Source organism: Centruroides sculpturatus, unplaced genomic scaffold (genome assembly GCF_000671375.1).
Source record: "Centruroides sculpturatus isolate CEXI.00-Female unplaced genomic scaffold, Cexi_2.0 scaffold20, whole genome shotgun sequence".
NCBI classification, from domain to species: Eukaryota; Metazoa; Arthropoda; class Arachnida; order Scorpiones; family Buthidae; genus Centruroides; species Centruroides sculpturatus.
The window spans coordinates 1,004,187-1,026,848 of record NW_019384333.1 but is presented as its reverse complement, the minus strand read 5'-3'; the positions used below and the strand labels follow the sequence as shown (position 1 = coordinate 1,026,848).

At 30.7% G+C, this 22,662-nt stretch overlaps 2 protein-coding genes across 5 annotated transcripts in view; one reads left to right on the top strand and one right to left on the bottom strand.

The window, feature by feature from the left end:
* Positions 1-4,154, top strand: part of LOC111631037 (THUMP domain-containing protein 1-like) — a 16,494-nt gene extending 12,340 nt beyond the window's left edge. For all 3 annotated transcript variants that reach the window (XM_023375227.1, XM_023375234.1, XM_023375241.1), the window contains one exon: positions 3,770-4,154. The gene's annotated coding sequence lies outside the window, so the exon portion shown is untranslated. The remainder of the gene's footprint in view (positions 1-3,769) is intronic.
* LOC111630997 (fas-binding factor 1 homolog) lies at positions 571-22,662 on the bottom strand. Of its 2 annotated transcripts, none has more exons than XM_023375180.1 (21): positions 22,547-22,662; positions 22,091-22,173; positions 17,856-17,930; positions 15,211-15,331; positions 10,800-10,910; positions 9,673-9,996; positions 5,769-5,850; positions 5,129-5,696; positions 4,922-5,022; positions 4,805-4,852; positions 4,554-4,712; positions 4,377-4,484; positions 4,164-4,303; positions 3,512-3,630; positions 3,319-3,441; positions 3,108-3,251; positions 2,815-3,033; positions 2,614-2,751; positions 982-1,081; positions 806-915; positions 571-734 (listed from the first exon to the last, which is right to left on the bottom strand). In XM_023375180.1, the coding sequence occupies exons 3-21, from the start codon at positions 17,919-17,921 to the stop codon at positions 663-665; spliced, it is 2,853 nt and encodes a 950-aa protein (XP_023230948.1). In that variant the 5' UTR covers positions 17,922-17,930; positions 22,091-22,173; positions 22,547-22,662; the 3' UTR covers positions 571-662. The 2 variants fall into 2 exon arrangements, with proteins under 2 accessions (XP_023230948.1, XP_023230956.1); XM_023375188.1 differs by lacking the exon at positions 22,547-22,662 and adding an exon at positions 22,342-22,520.

The window sequence follows — 22,662 nt, the reverse complement described above, 5'->3', positions numbered from 1 at the left end:
CCTTCATATCATTTGAAAAAATTCAAAAAACCATTCTCGGAAATACAGTTTGTTGTGTCTCACGGTAATAAGTGTAAGAACGCCGATTGGGGGGGAGATTTTTNATTGTCGCAACTTGGAATTTATTATAATTATCGCTTACATATTGTTTAGAATTAATGTGTAATTTTAATGTATTTGTATTAATTTTATGTTTATATTAAATATGTTATTCCTAATTTAATGACTCTTGTTAAGTACTACCGACATCTCATCACGACTTCATTACGCCTCCCACTCCTTTAGCCCTCCTATAGCCATTTCCTGACAGCCAAGCCGGTAAGTGGGGAGAAGCTCTCTGCTTCAGCCCCCTCGGTTAGCACACAGTACTTTTACCACATTACAAAACTACTCGAAGGGCTTGTATCGTGTATTGTAAAAAAAAAACACTGCTTGCTACCTTATAACATGCAAATCATAACATATAGTAACTTTTTACAAATATTAAAAATAGTGTCACACATTCTGTCCTGTTTGGTCAGTCAAAGATTTTAAAAACGATCCCTCTATTTCCAGAAATTCATCATCCNTGCATTTCATGTAACTGTGATAATATTACTATATAAAATATACATATAGTTTTTGTTTAAATATTTAACTTTTTACAAATATTAAACATAGTGTCACACATTCTGTCCTGTTTGGTCAGTCAAAGATTTTAAAAACGATCCCTCTATTTCCAGAAATTCGTCATCCTAAAAATAAATGACAACATTTTATTATTTAACTAACAAAAAAATAGACCAAATCTTTTTAATCTTCTTACTTTCTGTGCATTAATTTTCCACATTAACATATTCGGGTCATTGATGGATCTTTCAGTTACATTTGGAGTGGACGTCCTTTTGTTTGGAAAATAAGTTGTGGTATAAATTGCTAACAAAAAAATAAATCATTATTTTTATTAGATAGAGTAAATAATAATACTTAAAGCTAAGTTACCTGGAAATGCATTTCCTATAGCCACTCTGCAATTAGCACACAGCATAAAAGATTTTTTGCTTTGTATTAGTTTCTTTTCTTCTTCTAATGCTAACCTTTGCTGTAATAATTATTATTGGGATGATAAAACAGTTATTTTGTTGATCTACATTGAAAGCTAAATGCATATTTATTTTAAGAACTATAATTTATATCATTCATCATATGTACAGGTTAAACAAACTGTGAAAACAATGTTATTTTCATCTCTTGTTTCTATAACTACATTAATGGTGAAAAAAAATGGACTAAAATGACTTTAAAACATACATACACAGTAAATGTATTATTCATTAAAATTCTCTACATGGAATTTTGTTGCTGTCCTCTACATCACTAACTTGTAAGATATAAACAGTTGCATGTTGTACAAATAACTATTATTATTATACGACGAGATTTGATTTTGAAGTGAATGTTTGTTTTGATTAATAATTGCCTTAGGGAAACAACATAAAATGGCTACTAAGTTTTTGGTAATTCAAATAGTAAAACTAATAATATAAATGCCTCAAACTGTGGTAAGTAGATATTTATTTAACAAACTTTAAAGTAACACTCATTATATTTGAGATGGCAACTTGATTTTTAAAAGAAAGTTTAAAATATCTTTAAAATCTATTTATGAAACAATTTTTTTAGGAGTATATGCAAAGGAAAAGCCATTACAACATAGTTATTTATTAGCTAATCTATTCTTTACATCTGAAAGATAAGTTTCAGTTATATTTGGACTGCAATTTGAAATAATTGTAGACCTATAAATTCCCAATGTCAACCATCTGTCTTTCCTTAATAGACACTTTTCAGATTCTGAAATAAAACTAATTTTTCTGCCAAAAATGGTAACTTAATGCATTCACTAAAATAGATGGCATCAGAAATATTAAAATAAAAATTTCTAGAGCATTTTTCACAATGAACATGTGTCTGCCAAAAAAAACAATTATTGCATATAAATGTACGGGATGCAATAGCAAATGTGAAGGGTTAATACCCAAATTAGGGGCCAATTTTCCTTCTACATCCTAATAGGAAAAGCGTTACTTGTCAGAATTTGTAACCAGACAACTCCAGCAATTTAGGCACTTATCTTTCAGCCTTGGAAAAATAACTAACATGCTTTCCTGTCCTTTCAAACATTTTCTATCTTTTACATATTTAATAGGAAATCAAACAAGCATTCTGTGAATTGGGAAGTGCTATAAACTTTACGATACCACTATGGGACTAGTAAAAACATACTAACAATAATTCTTATCTGAAACTGTTGACAAAAATTTTGTTACAGAATTAATGTTGTTTTTAGTAAATATTTACTATGTATTAAAATTATGAAAAATTTACACTAATGTGAAATGCAACAACACTATTTTTTCCTCGTTCTTTTCATGTCCTGCATTCTATAAAAACCAATATTTTACTGTTTATTAATCTGATAAATATCTTATATTAATAATTTAATCTCAGTTTTTATTTTAAAAACGAATGGCTGAGGATGGAGGATAGATAAAGTATTGTTCCTTAGATCATATAATGATATTTGTTAGGGTGATTTGTAGAAATAGAGATGATAAAGTTTTATTAACTCACCTCCAAAAGCTGCTGCTCTTTCATTTTAATTGTTTCCAACTGAGCTGTCAGTCCGCCTATTTGATTATTAGCTGCAAGTTCAATCTCTTGAGCCTGTTTTTGTGCCAGTTTACCCTCCTCTCTGGTACGTATAGCTAACTAAAACATTTTTATTTTTAAAATCACTTACAATTATTGTTGACATTCCTAAAATTTACTTACTTTATACATTTCCTCGACTTCTTTAGATTTTTTCTGAAGTTCTAGGGTGAGTTTATTTGTAGTTTCTTGTTCAATTAGATTTTTTTGAAGATCTCTTTCTACATTTAACCTGTCCAATTGTAAATTCTTCAGTTCTTGTTCTAATTGATGCCTTTTCATTTCCAGTTGTTTCTTTTCCTCTTGTAGAAACTGCCGTTCAGCATTTAAGTTAATCTCATCCTAAAATAGAGAACTAGTATGACTTTTTAAATACAAAACAATCTCTCAAAAACAAATATTCGGAAATAAAATACTTTTAATTTTGCCGAAAGTCTTTCGGATTCTTGTTGCTGCCATTTTCTCATCTGAGATTCGAACTGACTCCTTTCCGCCGTTAACTGTTGTCTCTGTTGCGCAATTTCGGTGTACAATCTTTGTTGTTCTTGTAACAGAGAGTCCTGAAGTTTGATATTTTTGTTAAAACTGTTAAACAAAAATACTAATAAAATTAACCATTAATATTACTTTTGCTCGTTTTAGTTGACTTCTTTCCAAATCTAACTGCTCTTCTAATTGCCTCCGTTCTTCAACTAAAGACTTTTGTTGAACTTCTAATTTAACCTTTTCTTTCTGGTGTTCCCAACGGTTCTAAAAATTTTTAAAATTATTTTTACAATTTCTTTTCTAATAGGACGAGTTTTGTTTTAAAGATAGAAACCTCTTCTGTTTCTTTTGTCTGAATTTGCAGTCTTGATTCTAATCTCATCACTAATTGTTGCAAGCGAACACGTTCTTCCTCCTCCTCTTCTCTTATCCTTAGTAGTCTTTGCTCTCTCACTAGAAATAAGTTTATAATATAGAATTAAAATTTCTTACAATGATTGTTATGCATATAATGTATAAAACGTTATAAACATTCATTAACTTTAGCTTATTTAATTTCTACATATATGTAACAACCTTTGATTATTAACAGGTAATTTTGGCAAGTTATTCTTTGTCTCTCATGTAAAAGAAGCTTGGATATAATGATCCAATTTAATCCAAAGAAGAACTAAAAGTTAAAGAAAGAAAGCGCGACCAGTTTCGTTAACCTTCATTAAAATAGTATGTTTATTTCCAACTTGTTAAAAGAATTAACATTTAATCACTATTCTGCTTTGCTTGTATTGTTCTGTATATTCAGAAACATCAAACTAAAATAATATTGTATAGAGCATGAACCTAAATCTCCTAAATGATTATATGGCTGTATGATTTAAATCTAATCATCTTGACATTTAAAATTTCATGTGGAAAAAGCTTTTACGAATTTATCTTACCCCCACATTTCTAAATTGTTTTATTAATAAATATAAAATTGTATTTACATCTGAGATCTTTCTCTTTTGTGTCGAGTAATATTTGTCTTTCTTTTAATGCATCTTGATGTCTTCCCTCGACCGTATGCTGCAATTCTCTTAATTCTAAAGTTCTCACTTCTAATTGTTCTGCTAAATTTTGTATTGTTCTACAAAGAATTAAACATTTAAGACATGGCATTAATTTTACAAATTTATAACTTTAACTAGAATAATTTTTACTTGCTGTAAGACTGTGTGCTAGAAATGGCTTCGACTTCTTGATCTTTTAATTCTTTCAATCGTGCCAGAGCCTCTTCATGTTCTTCTTTCATTGCGGCAACGGCGCGACTAGAAAAGTAAAACATTTATATATGAACAAATGAATTGGTTGTTTCAAATTAATAAAAATTTAGTTACTCATGTAATTCTTTAAGCCTCTGTACTTCTTTACGATGACTGAGTTCTGCATCTTCATACTTCTCTTTCTGAGTTTTGGTAAATTCGTTTTTCTCTATTTTCAATTCTTCTACCAATCTTTCGAGCTTCTTAAGTTTTTCTTCGTAATCTTCTTTCATTCTGTTTTTTAGAAATGACTATTTTGGTAACAAATTTCAATTTATAGAAACATAAATTGAAATACACAACAAAGAAAATATAACGAGAAATACCTCCATTCTTTTTGAATAAATTGTTCTTCCATTATGTTTTGTTGTTCTCTAAAAAAATTTTAAATTATTCATTAAAGTTGAATGAAATCCCACAGTAAAATTTAACATTCTTATTACTTTTTGAGTGTTTCGGCCATTTTCAATTCTTCTTCATGCCTTTTCTGTGTATTCTCGAGAGAGTTTGTTAGATGTTCCTTTTCCATTTGTAATTTTGTGACCTAAGATATATTTTGAAGGTGTCGTGTTTAAATTAAGTCATTGATAATTATAATTACGTAATACAAAATTGATCTTCAATATTAAACAAAGTAAAATATTATTTACCATTGATTGAAGTGATCCTATTTGTTCAATCATTTCATTTTGAAGTTGTAAAGCTACTTGTGATTGAGTATTCGCTTGTGGCTCACTTGTTATTTTCTGCTCTTTGACGGGACTTGAAACGACACTTGCGGGCTGAGAAGATTTTTCATTAGTAATGGGATCTGCAGGCTGAAATTTTACTTCCTTCTTCTCTGGCTGTTTAACATTAACGTGATTGCTGTTTTCACTAACAGTTGCCTTTTCTTTATTGGGATCGGCCGAAAATATATCGGTAATACTTTTCCGTTCTGCCTGAACAGGACTTTTACCGTCAAAATTTAACCAATCCGATTTATCGCTTATTGCATTTGACGATTCTTTGTTATCTTTATTTAACCAGTCAGTCTGTCTTCTCCTTCCGGCACCCGGAGAACTGGTAGCACCATTGTCTTTCAGTAACCAATCTGACGAACCAGACTTTCTTCGAGACATCGCTGGAACTTCGTCTTTTGCAGATGATAACCAGTCATCATTTTTACTGTTGCTTCTTCCGATGGCTGCATTTGCAGTTTGAGGTTTATCGTCTAGACTAAAATGAAGTAACCAATTATTAAAACTTGATTTTTAAATTATATTTTACTCATTGAACGTTCTTTCCTACCCTGCATTTCTTCTTCTTGGCGTTCCTCTTTCTCCCACAGACGAAGACGGACTATAAGTACCAAATAAATAATCACTTTTCTCTGTAATTTAATAGAAACTGCATTAATTAAAAATAAAATATTTTGGAAAAAAATTTTATTTTAAAAATATTTTCTTAATTAATTGTACCAACATATTTAATTAATGCTTTCAACTGGTAATTACTGGTATTAAAAATTTTAATAGTCTAATGTCCAATAAAGGCCACCTCTAAATGGCAGTCATGTTTTGAAGAAAAAAACATTTACAAAATAAAAAGCAGCTGTTGTTTGGTGGTCACGTTCCCATCAGTGGATGTCACTTAGAGGTTCTGTCATAAATAGATATTTTAAAACAATTATTACACGTTTCTGTCTAAAATCATCATTTTTGTCACACCGAATAGGCAATTCGTTAATTCAGAGTAATGTTTTTAAAAAGACAATTTTTGGTTACAAATGATATATGCATATTTTCACAGGAAATAATAGACAAAGATTTTAAAAACTATATTATCCCATATATCCACTACAGTAAAACTAAAATCTAGATAATAAAATATGATCAGGTAAAGTTTATACTTCCTCGTATGTCCGGCATTGACCAGGCTTTCAAGGAGACGAGAGATTGGGGAGGTCGAGTTGGGATTGGGAGAGGGTGATAAGAACAATGGTCTTAGTAACTAAAATGTACATTTATCGACCTCAGTATTTACAGTAATCCAAACAAACTCATCCGAGATGTAAGAAACTTACACCGAATAAAAATTTATCACAATTTAGACGATAGTCAAAATTTTTCTTTACTAAAGATAAGATTGGCATTTGGAAGTGAGATGTAGAAAATAATAATACAGATAAAAATCTTTTGGGTACTGCTTCCAAGCACCAAGCTTATCTTCACTAAAGAAAAACTGCTAAGAAAAATTTTGACATTCGTCTAAACTGTCAAATTTTTATTTGGCATAATTTTTCTATATTTTAGATGTTTTTGTTTAATAATTGTATTATTATATTAAATCAAGACTTATGATGACGGCATATGATTCGGTTGGCACCCAAACACACTGCCACCCAACGCTTTCAATATACCATTTAGACAAATTGTTATAAAAATTTTTAATTTGCATAAATTTGAGCTTTTGTAATTCTGAGTAATATTTCAAATAAAATTCATTAGTTTCCATGCAATTTCATTTATATAAGCATAAAATTAAGCATTAAAACTGATTAGATCTATGGGAAAGCCCTGTGAACTTTGACCTATCGACCCAGAAGTTTGGCCAGCACCTCACTGATAACGAGAAAGGCTTAAGCTTAAAATCTGAGATTTCTAGACACAGTAGTTTTTCTCTGCAAGCATCTGCAGTGCCAGATGAAGAAAAAGGAGGAGAAGGAGAAGGAAACAGTCAAAATGCTAAACTGAAAAATGAAAATACCAAAGATATAAAATTTTGTTAAAATAACTTATGTACCTGGTTTATTTGAAAAAACAAGAAGCAAATTAGGGAAAGTGGCATTCTACTAGTACTGGAATAGCATAACCAATTATCCAGGAAAATTAAAAATGAAGAAAATATACCACAAAAACAATATTCTTTATAAGTTAGAGTGCAGTTGCACAGTATACAACATTTATATAGGTGAAACCAAGGAAATTCCAAACAAAATTCATGGAACACATCTGTATAATAAAATAAATGCAGTTTCTAAATGCTGCAACCAAAATGGATGTGAAATAATAAAAAGATAATACAAAAACACAGCTACATGAGTCTTGGGAGGGTTTCCTAACAGATGGAAAGGGAGGAAAAATAAACAAACCAATGCATACTTGTAAGCGGAGGGAAACATATTTGAAGATAATGTTAAAGTAGAGGTGAAAAAGCGATGTACATTTGTAAATCACAGTCGTGTAACACCATGATACGGGATGAACTCACCAAATTCAAATTTTGTATAGAATATTGAAATCTATATATAGTGATCGATGAGGTACCAGACAGGTCCGAAATGCAATTTGCAATAAAATACATAGAAAATGAAAAAAGTGTGTAAATTTCTTTCTGTTCCATGACCGTCCAGTGTGATAAGTCCACCTGCATGAAACACAATAAGTCAATGGACAAAAAGCAATTCAGATAAGAAAATACAGCTTTTTTTTTTTTTTTTGGAGAGTTTTGCACTTTTCAATTGCTTATATTTTGACAACCGCATTACAGCAGATCTTGAAATTTTGCACACTACCTAAGAAAACAATTTTCTTTCAAACGAGTTATTTGGAATTACTTCAGATGTTTGGAAGGTGGAGAAATCGCCCATCAAAAATTGGCAACTCTGATTCCTGTATATGTATGTAGTTGGTCGACGACTTTTTTACTTGGCAGGGAATCACTGCCGTAACTGCAAAACCTGAAAAAAGTTGCTCGGGTTAAAGTTAACCCAGGGAGGGACTCTGACATGTTTGTCCCTTAGACTTAAAATTGTACATCTGACACTTTTTCACACCCAAACTGCTGCACCTTTCTCAAATCTCTCGGTTGCATCATCTATGAGATAAGAGCTTTAATTTTATACCTGAACCATATTTTTAGCCCAGCTGTTTACTCAAACTAAAACCCTCTTTTAATTAATATATAGATTGTATTACAGTATGAAACTGGATCCAAATGGTATTTTAAAAGATATAAATTGCCAAGATGTTAATTTGTTTTCCATATTTTTTAAGTAACATTAGATAGAAAAATACAAGGTATGTAATTGAACAGAGTTAATGATTTATAATGATACTGAATATTTTTTAAATCTTCATCTTTCAAGATAGAAGTTTTATATAAGCTCCATGCAGATACTTCAATAAATTTTAAATGCAAACTATAATATTACCAAATACAGTAGAATCAATTAGTATTGTTTATAGGTTTCTTCACAGTTATATTAGATTTATTTTTTCCGCATTGTATCACAGGAACTATATCAATACAAAGCGTTGTAAAGCATTCATTAACCACTCAGCAGTGAGCGATGACTATAGGCGTCAAATTCTTTTTGGGGGTAACGCCAAAAACTAGCCTAAAACTACCGCAAAAAAAAAAATTTACATAAAAAATGAATTATGTAACAATAAAAAAGACACCACTTTACTAGACTTTACTGTTTCAGAAAAAGATTTTGTAAATAGAAAAAAAATGCATGGAAAAATACTTTAAAAATTTCCCACGTTTATTCTCCACTACTGGGGGTAGAACCATACTCAATTAGTCCACTGTTGAAAGGTTAAAGTACTACACATTTCACTTTAAAAAACCAATGATGATAAAAATCTTCACTTTAATATTTAAACAAACAATAAAGCTAACAAATTATTTATGGAATTTTTAAATAGAAAACAAAATAAAATTTCTTTATAAGCACTAAATACTTGTGTGAATAACTCATTTAATCGTCAGGAAATGACAAAATTACCTTTGAAAAATGCACTCCAAATGGTTATTTCTCAATTTAATTAAACCCTAAGTAATGAATAAATTACATGAGAAGTATTTAAGTATTAATTGTTGAATGTAAGGTGTAAGTCATTTATGAAGTTTTGTTATTACAAGGAATTCAAAAAACTCTATTTTAATAAAATTTTCAAAATATTCATGGATAATTCAGTTCTTATAGTCTAATATAAAAAAATTAGAAATAGATTACCTGTAATTTAAACCATATTTTATGTAATAAAATACAATTTATAAATAAGAATATTCTTAATTAAAGGACAATAACAATGTAAAGGAAAATACAATACTTAAAATTTCTATGTGCAATCAAATGTTTGTCAAAGACATTAAAAGTTACTAAAACCATTTACATTAATACAATTGGTCAAATTTATTCTACCTTGAGTTTTCATTTTGTATTTTTCATCTAACTTAAATTCTGTTGTTTTTGGCTTCTCTTGTTTTTCTTCGCTTTTATTTCCCAGAAGATCTTTCATGAAAGAACTTTCTTTTGTAGACGGCTGCGGTTTCTTTTCGGCCACATTCTTTTTCTGAGTTGAACCGCTCAAACCTAAATTTTCTAAAACGTCTAGATCATCGTCAAATATGCCCTTTTTCTTTGGCTGGACGGTTTCTTGTTTTTTAATTCCAGCATCTTTTTTGTCTAGAATTGTGTCTGCCTTTTTCGACTGGAAATCTTTTTGTGTGTCGCCTGCCGCATTTCCTAAAATGACATCATATTTGGTATGTCAAAACACAAAATAATACATGTAAAAATATATATTTATGAGTTGTTTTTATACTTACATTTACGTATTATGGTATGTAAAGTTGTTATAATATAGAAGATTTAAAAATAAATTGGCAAAATACATAAACTTTTGTTTATTTGTTATTCTAGAAGGCAAGACCATTGTGTGACCGATACAATGATTTTATTTAATTTTTATGACGATATGCATTTCGAGCATTTATAGCACTTCTCTTCCATCAATTTCTTAATAAGGTTGCATGCAAGCAGGTTCCAACAATCTTTATTATAGATGAAGGTTTAAATTTCCAGAGCATGCATTTTAACTAAGACAAATTTATGATCCAAAGCAAGCATCTATTAGAGTCTAAAATCAGTTCAAAATGCCGAAAAATTCCACATAAAATTCCAAACAAAGTGTAAAATCTAGAGCAGATTAAAACAATTGGAAATAAATTTCTGTCTTAGCTAAGATGCTCTGTTCTTGAATTTAAACTTCTGCCAATGATAAATATTGTTGGAAGGGCTTATGTGCAACATAATTATTATTATTTAACTCTTTCTACTCTGGTCATTAAGAAGGCCCTATCTTTTAGCAAGCCCATTATGGGTTTGGCCAGGCCTACAATGGAGTTTTTCCCAGATATATCGAGCTCCTTACCTCACCACACAACTGCCCAAGTGGGCCTGGCCAAATCTACAATGGGCTTGAAAAGTAAAAACCCTCTCAGTGCTCGTAGGAGTTCTCAAAATCTTCAATATATAATTACAATTACCTCTCTTATCAGGTGTTGATGGTACGGATCTTTTCTTTGTCAAAGGCGTTTTCGGTTTATCTTCATCTTCGTCAGATAATAATCCAGCTAAAGGATCGTCTTCGTCAAATTCTGAGAAAATAAAGTAAACAGTGGATTTCTTCTGAGTAAAACCAAAGCATAAATAAATCATCAAAAATTTAACTTAAACTTGTAATTTTTATTACAGACTTTTTAAAACATTCCTTGATTAAATGCTATCACTTCATAAGTAAATATGCATTTAAAAAAATATTATTGTTAAATTAAACTTAAATAAATACAATTACACAATTATAAAGAAATTAAAGATTTTATAATTAAATTAAATTAAATTCCAGTTATTAGACATCATAAGCGTGCACAATAAGATTCTCAGTATGTTCTTAATCTCTCGAGATGGCACCTTTTTAAGTAAATAAACATTATTTGAATGAAGTTAATTACATTAGAAATGTTTTATTGTGCAAAGTATCATCATTGTTTTTAGTTTGAAAGCAAAGAGCAAACACACCTGTTGTGAGTTGAAATAAAATGTATTATATCAGTTTATATATTTCAGTTACAAGGTATAATCAAACAATATCTTGACCAGCATCATAAAGTTATTACTTATAAAAAAATTATTCTATGTTAAAAAAGTCACCTTTGAAATAATCCCCCATAGAAATTACAAACCACTGCCAATATAATTTTTACTTATGGAAGCATTCGTTGTAGTTACATTTTGGAATTGGTCATAGATCTTCTTCCGAATTTTCTTCTCTTCTACAGTTTGTAATTGCATTTTTAACAAGCTCTCCAGTTTGGGAATGAAAAGAACATGCTAGGCCAATCTGCAAGAGGTATGGTGGGAGGGGACTGACAGAACAACCTTGTTCTTTGTCAAACATGGTGAAACCAGAAAGGAAAAGTGAAATGATGCATTAATATGATACATTGTCATCTACTTATGCAAAAAAGCAAGAATCCAATGGAACCACTTCTGTGTTTCTGTCCCAGTCTTTCTAAGCTTAAAATAAAATTTCACACAGATGTGCTACCCTTCAATTGATTCCATCATAAAAATTGCTGGGAGAAAGAAAAATTGAATCACAGAAACAGCTATTTCAATACGCAGTCAACTTGCAACTGATGATCATATGATGTCAGTAATTTTACACATTTATTAACTATAAAGCTATGTGCATAGCCCAGGTAATTTTTGATCAAACTTTGTAAATGTGTATTATGTGATAAAACAAGAAATCACTGAATAAGTTTTCATTTTGGTAAAATAAATTGGCATCTTCTGTATGACAATATGGTTTCATTCTGTAGTGATGATTAAGTTTCTAATAAAACAGGATTTCAGAACTAAATCCATTCTCTTGCAAATTAAACAGACAATGAACTAATTAATTGCTAAACAAATGCTGAAAGATGACTTGAGGATACAGAAAATATTTAAATGTAATACAATAAAGTAATGAAAGGAATTAGATTTTAGTGAATTTAACAGAATTTAACAGAATTTCTAAACATAAGAAAACAGAAAAATATGCAATTTCTTGAAATATTTAATTTGAATAATAAAAAAACTCTTTCAAGCTAAAATATAATTGTCAAATTTTGTGGTTATTATAACAGATATATTGGATGCACATTTAAACATCCATACAGCAGCAAAAGAGATCTTTCCAGCAATGGTTAGGTTAGGTTAGGTTAGGTTAGGTTGCAGACTGTGGTGGGCATGATCACACTAGATATTATTACACCATTATGACATGCATCATTCTGCTGCTATTTGCAACCGGCATAACATGCAGAGGTTTCCACACAGTAATTTGAGTGATGCAACAAGATATTCAATTTACAACATGGTGAACTACGACTGGCATATTTTATGACTGAAAAGACACTTTTGCTGGAATGGAGTATACAGACATCACAGTATGCACCACTGAACAATGCATGCTCTACAATACACATGACATACTTCATACCAAGCAAATTTTTCAGTGCAAGAACTGGGGTAAGCAGCTTCTTCGTCCTACTTTCATTGATGGAACCCTGAATAGTGACCAATATCGGAACATCTTAAACATGACAGTGGACAAACAACTTCTGACTTCTTGTTACATTTATCGACACTTGGCAAATAATTTCATCATCCACTTTTAATTCATACGATACAGGCATAGCGTTCTATAAACGATATGTGGATGACATTATTATACTATATGACCAAGAAATAATAAAATTTGAAGAAATAGAAGAAAAAATAAACAAATTAAACGATAACATCAAATTCAAGGTAGGCAAACACGGAAATAAATTACCTCGACATTAAAATAATCAGGAAAGCAAACAAGATTGAATTCGAGCCATACACAAAACCATGCGAGATCGGGAAAGTGTTAAACTACAATTCAAACATTCCGCAGTACATAAAAGNACGATAACATCAAATTCAAGGTAGGCAAACACGGAAATAAATTACCTCGACATTAAAATAATCAGGAAAGCAAACAAGATTGAATTCGAGCCATACACAAAACCATGCGAGATCGGGAAAGTGTTAAACTACAATTCAAACATTCCGCAGTACATAAAAGGAAACATATTCATCATGGAGTATAAAAAGATCGAGAACAGAACAAGCTGACTACAGAAGAAAAAACACCTCAACAAACTGCAAACTAAATTCCTATTAAACGCCTACCCAAAACAAATACTAACTGGGAAAGAAAAATGAACAACAAAAGGCTGGAAAATAAACAAAACAGAGATAAAAACACAGTAAAGATACATACCCTTCCCCTACATTCGTGGCTTCTTTGAACAGGTAAACAAAAGTTTTGATAAAATAAATATAAAGCTAGCCCAACCTATAACAACTTGCAAAAAAGAATCCAGAAGGCTGAACCCGACATAAATAAACAACCAGACAAATACAACACTACCAAAGTTGTCTATAAAATACCTTGCACATGCGAACCGCCAAAAGTATACATTGGAGAAACAAAACGAAAATTAGAAACAAGATTAAAAAGAACACATCGCAGACCTGAAGTATAATAAAATCAACTCTGTTTTTTACAAACATTGCATGACCCACAACTGCAAAATAGATAAGAATGATGCAATAATAGTACACAAAGAAAAAAATTGGTACAAAAGAAAATTCAAGGAAAGCTACGAAATTACTACAGACAAAAATAATATTAACAAGAACCTAAGCATTGACATTTATAAAAACTGGCTACAATTATTAAAATAGAATGTTTATACAGTCGCAGGCGAGGCTGTATGCAGCACTCGGGGAAGTGACACGTTACAAGTTACCAGGCATGCGGGGAGGCCATCAAGTCAGGAGAAGAGGGGAGGGGAGTGGGATGTACAGAAGGTGCCTGACTGATACTGTATACACAAGTCACAACCTATTGATGTAACAGACTGAAGAGGGGCGAAAGCCCGAAACGCGTATCTGTATGAATTAAAAGTGGATGATGAAATTATTTGCCAAGTGTCAATAAATGCACCAAGTTGTGACATAGAATTAGAAGTAACAAGAAGAAGAAGACACAGTTTCGACAAATAAATAAAACAACTTCTGACTTGATAACTTGCCATTAATGAAACTACATAAGGTTTAGTACTGGCGTGATGACAAGCTACCTCGTTTTCAGACACATGTGTGACAGAGGTTCACAGAACAATGAACATGGCACAGTTTCAAGGCCAGCATGTTCCCCAGATTTGATCCATCTGGAATTTTTCCCATGGGGGTCACTTGAAAGCACTAGTGTATGATGCAAACCCAACAGTGCCATATGATGTAAAAAAACTAAAGACAACATACATGATGGACATGTGAAACTGACACCAGAAATGCTACATCATCCATAATGCCACAATCGACCATCTGTTTTTGTATTGATGCCGAAGGCAATCATTTTGAACAAGTTCTCTTTATCCTTTACAGTCAGAGATTATTTTTATGTTATACTAAATTGTCTTAAACTGATTCCCTTCAGTTATTTTAGCAATGGAACAAATATGCACCATATGCATACATTCACACAATGCCAGAAAGATTTTTTTCTCCTGGATGGATGGTTAACTGGATACTTTGTATAGAGAATAATTTTTGATTATACCAATAATTTTTGATGTTATTACACAACAATAAATAAAATATATAAATCTGTTGTATGTTAAGAATAAAACAGACACTCTACATTGTTCAAGTTTATTATTTAAATTTATTCATAAGTGAAGTTTCATATTTTATTATTAAAATGTTCTATTATAAAGCATTTATATAACTAAATTTTATTTAATTTTTAATAAATTTTGAAATATCAAAGAGTTTATATATGAATAAATAGTGTAAATAAAAGATTTTTACCATCAGAAATTACAGGCTTATGCTTTGGCGATGCGGCAGATTGTGATGACGAAGTAAATTTCGAAGTTAACTTTTTTTTCAAGGCACTTCCAAAAAGATCGTCTTCCAAATCATCCAAATCCTAAATAATATACTATTTTTAATATGTTAAAATAATTTTTTTACATTTATTTATTTCAGATATTAATAAATGTGATAATATCCACTTATTGTTCTCAGTCGTCTAATGTTATCATAATTAATAGAGCTCAAAATACCCATGCTAAAATACATTTTTGAGTTTAATTATAGTTATTTTCAGGTAAATATGTATTTTTTAAACCGTCTTTACACATAATTAGCCTCAGCAAGCAGTTGATAACATTCAATCATTATTAGTTATCATTGTCAGTTTCAGACAATGTTTTAAACATTAATCATTTAAGTCATTACTTGCTTGCAGCATAGTAGTTTAAATTGCTAGCACTTTTTACCTCAACTATTAATTAATAATTATGATAATTAATAAATCTTAAGTTATACATGTTTAAATTGTTTTAACATGTCCTTTTAATAATATCAGAGTCAAGAAAACCAGTAACTGTAGTCTTATTTACTTATTCTGCTTAATGTGTCATCAGTCAGTTAATATCATCAACAGAGGCAAGTCCTGAAGTGATTACAGCAAGTGAATTCTATTGTAATTAAATTAATTTTAATTTTAAATAACTAAAAAGTAAAGAATCCAGCAATATTTTATTAGTTCTTTTATTTTTACATTAATCTTTAAGAATGTTTTAAATGTTATAAACATGCACATTTTTATATTATTCTTGCAACTAAACTTAAAAACATTATTGATTTATAAGTAAAATAATTTCATTTGTAAACAGAGAGAAATTATTATTTCATTTATTGGCATTTGTGTATCATTGTAATTAAGAACTTTGTACCGAATGCTATTTTTCTTCATTATCTTTTGTGTTTCTTTAAACTATTCTCTTTTATATTCTTAATATTTTTAAAAAAATAAAATTACTTCTGTATATAGATTATACACAATATTTAAAAAGCATATTTTTAACATTAATTAAAAATTTTAACATGTAATCTCATGTAGGAAGAAATAAATGTGTGCATTTTATATGAGTCATGAACATCACAGTGGCCCACTGTAAACCCACAGAGTGGGCTTCCCTTCTAGCCCATGTCCATAAGAAGTTGCCCATCACTGATATACACATATAAAATATTTAGCTTAAAATCGTGACAAATTTTTTCTATCATAAAAAATTAGAAGCAGTGGCATCAGGAATCAGTGACTCATGAGGAAATTTTTGAAGTGGGTAAAGAAAGCAGGGATGAAGCTTCCATAATTTTTACATTATATAATACACATGTATATACCACAATAGGTAAAGTACAGTACAATAAGGTGTTTTGATTTATTATTGTAAATCAAAATACCTTATTGAAATAACTTGTTTAATTAGCTATTGTTTTTACAGCACTGCCTATCTATCTAATGCAGTGTTTCTCAATAGGGACAAAATTATTCCTCTGTAGATAAAAACATTTGTAGGGTAAGAAGAATTTTTTGGTATGGAATTTTAAGTGCAGACAGACAGATTTCTGCAATTTTTTCTTTATGTTAAAAAGTATCAAAATGGAGACAAGTTAATCATTTGAGATATTTCAAATTATTTCAATAAAAAAATAATCTATTATTTTTTCAATCAAATAATCTATTGTTAATATTATATTTTTGTTTATTACATTTAAACATAATCTGCAAGAAATGTTGCCATTCACACTGATTGAATCATCTCATCCCAATTCATCAATAAAACTTTGAGAATCTGGATTTCCAAACTACAGGTGTTCTCCTACTTACAAATGTCCGAGCTTATGAATAATTTGACTGTACATTAAAATTTAAATTTTGCACAAATTCTGAAGTTCTCTTGCTACTTGCGGGGTAGTGTTGAAGTCAGGCTTGTGAGTAATAAATAATAAATTTTTAATAAATAATTAGCGTGTAATTATTTCTATTACATATTGTCATTTTTTGTTTTTGTGTGAATTATGATTTTACATCACTGTTTTTGAAGTGGCACTGGAGTAACAATGTTTTTCATTATTGTTTGCAATTTGTATAAATTTTTACAATTAGTCCAAAACAATAGTAAATTTAGCAGTGGAGATAAATGAAAGAAGTGTGACTCTGTTACTATGGAAACTAAACTTGACATTATAAAATTAAGTCCATTAGGTGAAAAAACTTCATCTGAAACACCTGCTATTAAGCAATAGTGAGTGGGTAAACAAGCATAATGTATTCTATTAAGTACACTGAAGGATCAAACACTAACAATATGTAGTTATTCTGTGTACAAATGTACTTTCTAGCTTAGTTTTCTACTTATGAACATTTCGACTCATGATAAAACCTCAGGAACCTAACCTGTTCATAAGTAGAGGAGAACCTATATAATGAAAAAATTCCAGAACCCTCATGATAGTAAGAAATTTCATTGGTCATTAGAAAAATGAATTACAGTTTTATTTTACATAAAAATACATGTAGTTCATTTTTCTAATGGCCAGAAAGGTATCTTTTATTTATCAAAATTATATACCGGTACTCAGATTTGCAATAGTATTACCTGAAAATTGTTGGTATTAGCTCCTTCAATAGGTTCAGATATATCGAAATCATCATCATCATCCATTTAGTACATCTGAAATAAAATTAACATTTTAAATTTAACTATTGAAGTAACTATTTCCATACAGTAAAACAACAGTTATTTTGTTAACTACAAAAGTTTTGATCATTTTATAAATACAATAATTACAATCATAATAGACAGTCCCTAATATGTATTCACCTATGTAAAACAACAAACGAAGCCCAAAGCATCATGGGAGTGGTGGAACCTCTGTCACTTCTTGCTAGCAGTGTGCAGTGTTTGTTTTTACCTTGCTCATTTAACATGTTGAAATCATCTTAATATTTTAAAAACCAAAACAGTTATAAAATTAAAATAAATAATTATGAGTTATTATTTTACTTTGGATGATGAGGCTAAAGCTGGATATGAAGGAAAGCTTAAGCAATTTGTCCTGGAGTGGCCTAATCTCTTAAATGTTGAACTACACAATCTCTTTAGCAGAGATACAATAAAATAGCTCAATTTTCACAATTATTTTGTGGAAAGAACCTGCTATTATACAAAGCAATTGTTTAAAAATTACAAATCATTTGACTATTATAATTATTTAGCAAGTGAAAAAGTACATGAAATACGGTGGTACACAGTAAAACACATGGCATGGCATACTAAAAGGAAAAGTACAGTCTGAACAGAGTTTAAAACTATTTCGTCATCATGTAGATGCAAATGAGCGAAATCTCCGGCAAGATATGTTTGCAAGATATGTTTGTCATAATGTTCCCTTTCATTTGAAAGATTAGAAAGAAAATGGAGTGACGATAAAGTTTATTATTTCTATTTCAGTGATTTAATAATTGCTGATTGAATTAATTAATTTCTCTGTATGGAAACTTCAATCATTGTCTTCTTATGCATATATGCTAAAGAAAGCACATTTGATATATACTGTATTTAATATATATATCAAATATACTTTATACAGTATATATATATTTGAAGAAGTTACATAACATATACAGTATATATATCCTACCCAGGGCCTNTCTTTCCACAGTAGTGTTGCCACCTTTTCAAAATCACTGACCCAGATGGCAGGTCGGGTTTGTTCAAACAGAAGTTCCTGATGCATGCACAATGCCATTTTACAATGCAAAGAATAACGTGCATGCCAGTTCTAAATCAGTTACAGTTAGGGACTAGGGACTTGCATAGGAATAACTTAAGTAACCTAAATTAAGAAAGAACAGGTACAGATAACTTAGCTCTATTGGAACAGTATATATATATTTGAAGAAGTTACATAACATATACAGTATATATATCCTACCCAGGGCCTCTCAGAGGGGGGGGGACATCTGCCCTGGGCCAACTGAACATGTTAGACAAAAATATAAGAGAGGCAAAGTGATGTCACGGCTCGTAGAACAGCCTTAGTTTTACAGTTAAATTCCCCAAAAAAATTTTTGAGAAAAACTTTTCCAATTTTTAATAGAGAACACACTTTTTGCCTCAACTGTCCATAGCTAATGCAGATATGAAATTTATAATCAAACTAAAAGACCCCTAGCTGGACAATAAAGCCTTTTCAGTGTCTGGTGCCAGTAATACAATAACAGAATACATAGGTCTTTCTTAAATTCCTTGTAATCCCTCTGAAATCCTTCTGAATGTAAAATAAAAAAATTGCAACCAAAATGAAATCACTCCAAAATTTGAAGTAAATTGTCAATTAAAAGACCAAAATCTGCTGAAGAATATTTTCATTTAAACATTTTTAACAAAATTATCAATTCAATAATAGATGGACTTGTGTCGATTTCAAGCAATTTCTTCAATTTGTAATTTTTTGAAGTTTTATGGAAATTTAATGAAATGGATCAAGAGAATACAGTTTCAAAGGCAAAATTATTGCTAGAGAAATATAAAAATGAAATAAGTGACAAAATTGTAGAACTAATACTGCTGAAGCATATTTACAAATCCAATTTTAAATTAAGCATAATTACTTAAGGAAATTATCGACATGGGATTTGTAAACATATTTCCCAATATAACGATTGTGCTTCAAATTTTTTTTAACCTTGCCTGTGAATATAGCAGAAGGTGAGAGATCATTTAGTGTTCTGAAAAGAATTAAAAACTACCTGTGATTGACAATGTGTCAGGAACGATTAAATGGACTAGCAACACTCAACATAAATTACCAGATAGCATGTATTTTAGACTATTCTGAAATAATCAGCGAATTTGCTAATGTTAAAATGTGCAAAGCTTCTGTAAAATAATTAAACGTAATAATCCAAAAATATTAAATACCATTGACTTTATTTTCTTGTCCACAATTTTATTTAAAATTTTGAAGGGCCTCTAAAATATTAGTTGCCCCGGGCCTTGCATTTTCTCTGAAAGGCCCTGATCCTATCCATACTAAAAATGAGCTAAAGAGCTAATGCATGAATGCAATTTAAAGTAAGAACATCAAACCATGATAAAAGTAAGTACCAGATATCTGCAAGAGTGAGATTCTATTTATCATCTGTGCATGGTTTTGCTTTGTGAGAGCCATGCCATATTGCTATAAACTTATCACTTGCTGCTACTTATATTACAATTTTTTGTAATAACACTAAACATACTTGACCTTACTGCCACACAGTAATTTCTAGTCCTTTTATAGTGGCATTTTTTACAATGTGTCGTGAATTACGTTTCCTGCTTTCAAACAAATATTACCTCCATTACATTCTACTAAACACCCACTCAAAACAGGAAGTTTGAAAAATTTCTTGACAACTAGCACCCTCTCGTGCAGTTTTACACAAAACTAAGTGGATATAAATTATAGTAACTAAAAAAGCCAATCATATTCCAAAATGTATTCTCTTGACATGTATCCATTTTTGTAAAATTGCAACTCTGAAAGAGGCAATTGGGACTTTATTAGAGCTGTAGACTATTCCCAAATTATTTTGTACATATAACCAATGATCAAAATAGGTAAGATGCAAACTCTGAATGAGGGATTTGCCACCACCCCATAGTTACAGACTTCCAATATGAGCAAAGAAATCAATGGAACCATACCTGCACATGTGACACTGTGAGATATTCACCCCTAAAGGTCAGTTTTTACCATGAACCAGTATACCACCTATTCTTCATTCTCTGCTTCAGTGCTCGCTGTTACCCACACCTTGGCACCCTCATGGAGTGAGCCCCACACACTCCTAAAACTATGTAATATTGAATACTCCACAAAAGTCGAATGGGCTATTCAAAGTTGTCATAGATGCCCAGGTCAATTAGTTAAATGCAATAGACTTAGCAGAGCAAGAAGACTTCCCAATCACATGTAACCCAGAAGTAGCCGATTTCAGGGAGCCACATCTCACGAAGGGTCACAGGTAGAGGCAGAAATGGACAGTTGGAGTCGGTTTTAAAAAATACTGACTTAGAGTCTGGAATCATTTATCTTTCCACAGTAGTGTTGCCACCTTTTCAAAATCACTGACCCAGATGGCAGGTCGGGTTTGTTCAAACAGAAGTTCCTGATGCATGCACAATGCCATTTTACAATGCAAAGAATAACGTGCATGCCAGTTCTAAATCAGTTACAGTTAGAGACTAGGACTTGCGTAGGAGTAACGTAAGTAACCTAAATTAAGAAAGAACAGGTACAGATAACTTAGCTCTATTGGAGTATGAGAAAAAAACAAGAGTATCTAAAGTACAAGAGAAAAAAAAGAATAGGTACAGATAACTTAGCTCTATTGGAGATGTGTACAATAAAGTACAAGAGAAAAAAAAAGGTCGACAGGTTGCAAGCCACACATCGGCATAAACAGACTAACATGACAGAATTGCAGATGAATTTCAGTGAGTGTGAGTTCTTTCACTGTTAAAATAGTGTAAATTTGTAAAAATATTCGCAAGAACTTTGTTTCTTCATAATTCACTATTTCTACGAAATTCCCGGACAAAATTAATAGTTCACCCGAACAGTGAGTCAATTCCCGAACTGTCTGGGTGAAAACCGGACGGGTGGTAACACTATTCCGCAGACTCCCCAGCCCCGTATAGAAATACGGTTCCTGTGACTTTTTTGCTACTATGGGTATGGTCTACAGCTCTGATAGGGTCCCAACCACCTCATTCAGAACTTCAATTTTACCTCCATTTTAAACAAGTAAAAAGACACCACCACAAAGAAAAACATTCCAAACCTTTATTTCTATGATTTTCTTTTCCCTTGTATCATATGGTCAAGTTTGATTTTCAACCAATTATATCCTTTTAATAGCTGTCTCTATAATTAAAAAACAAATTTTTCATTATAAAACAAAATAATAAGTATTAAACATAACACTAGAAACACTTCTATACAGAAAACAATACATTCCACATACAAAACAAAACAATTCGGTAAAAGTTACTTTTAGTTAATTTGTCTATGTATAAAAATACAGGCAATTACCTAAAAGTAACTCCTACCGCGTGCATGCCTTATTAGCCTAACATTTACTCTTTTCCTCCACGTTTACACGATTTAAACACACAGAAACCGCCTTAATTATCTATTAAATGAATCAAAACGATACTATTAACCACCCGGAAGCTATTTTTATTCTAATTTTAGTAACAAATCAATTAAATTATTAAATTTTTAAGCATCCTCCTACCAACAGTAATCGAACGTCCCTCCGATTATAGTTCTCAAACTCGCCGCTAGAGGAGCTGCGTGTTTACTAATTTTTTAATTTTTTTTTTTTTTTTAAATTTTAATTATTATTATTTT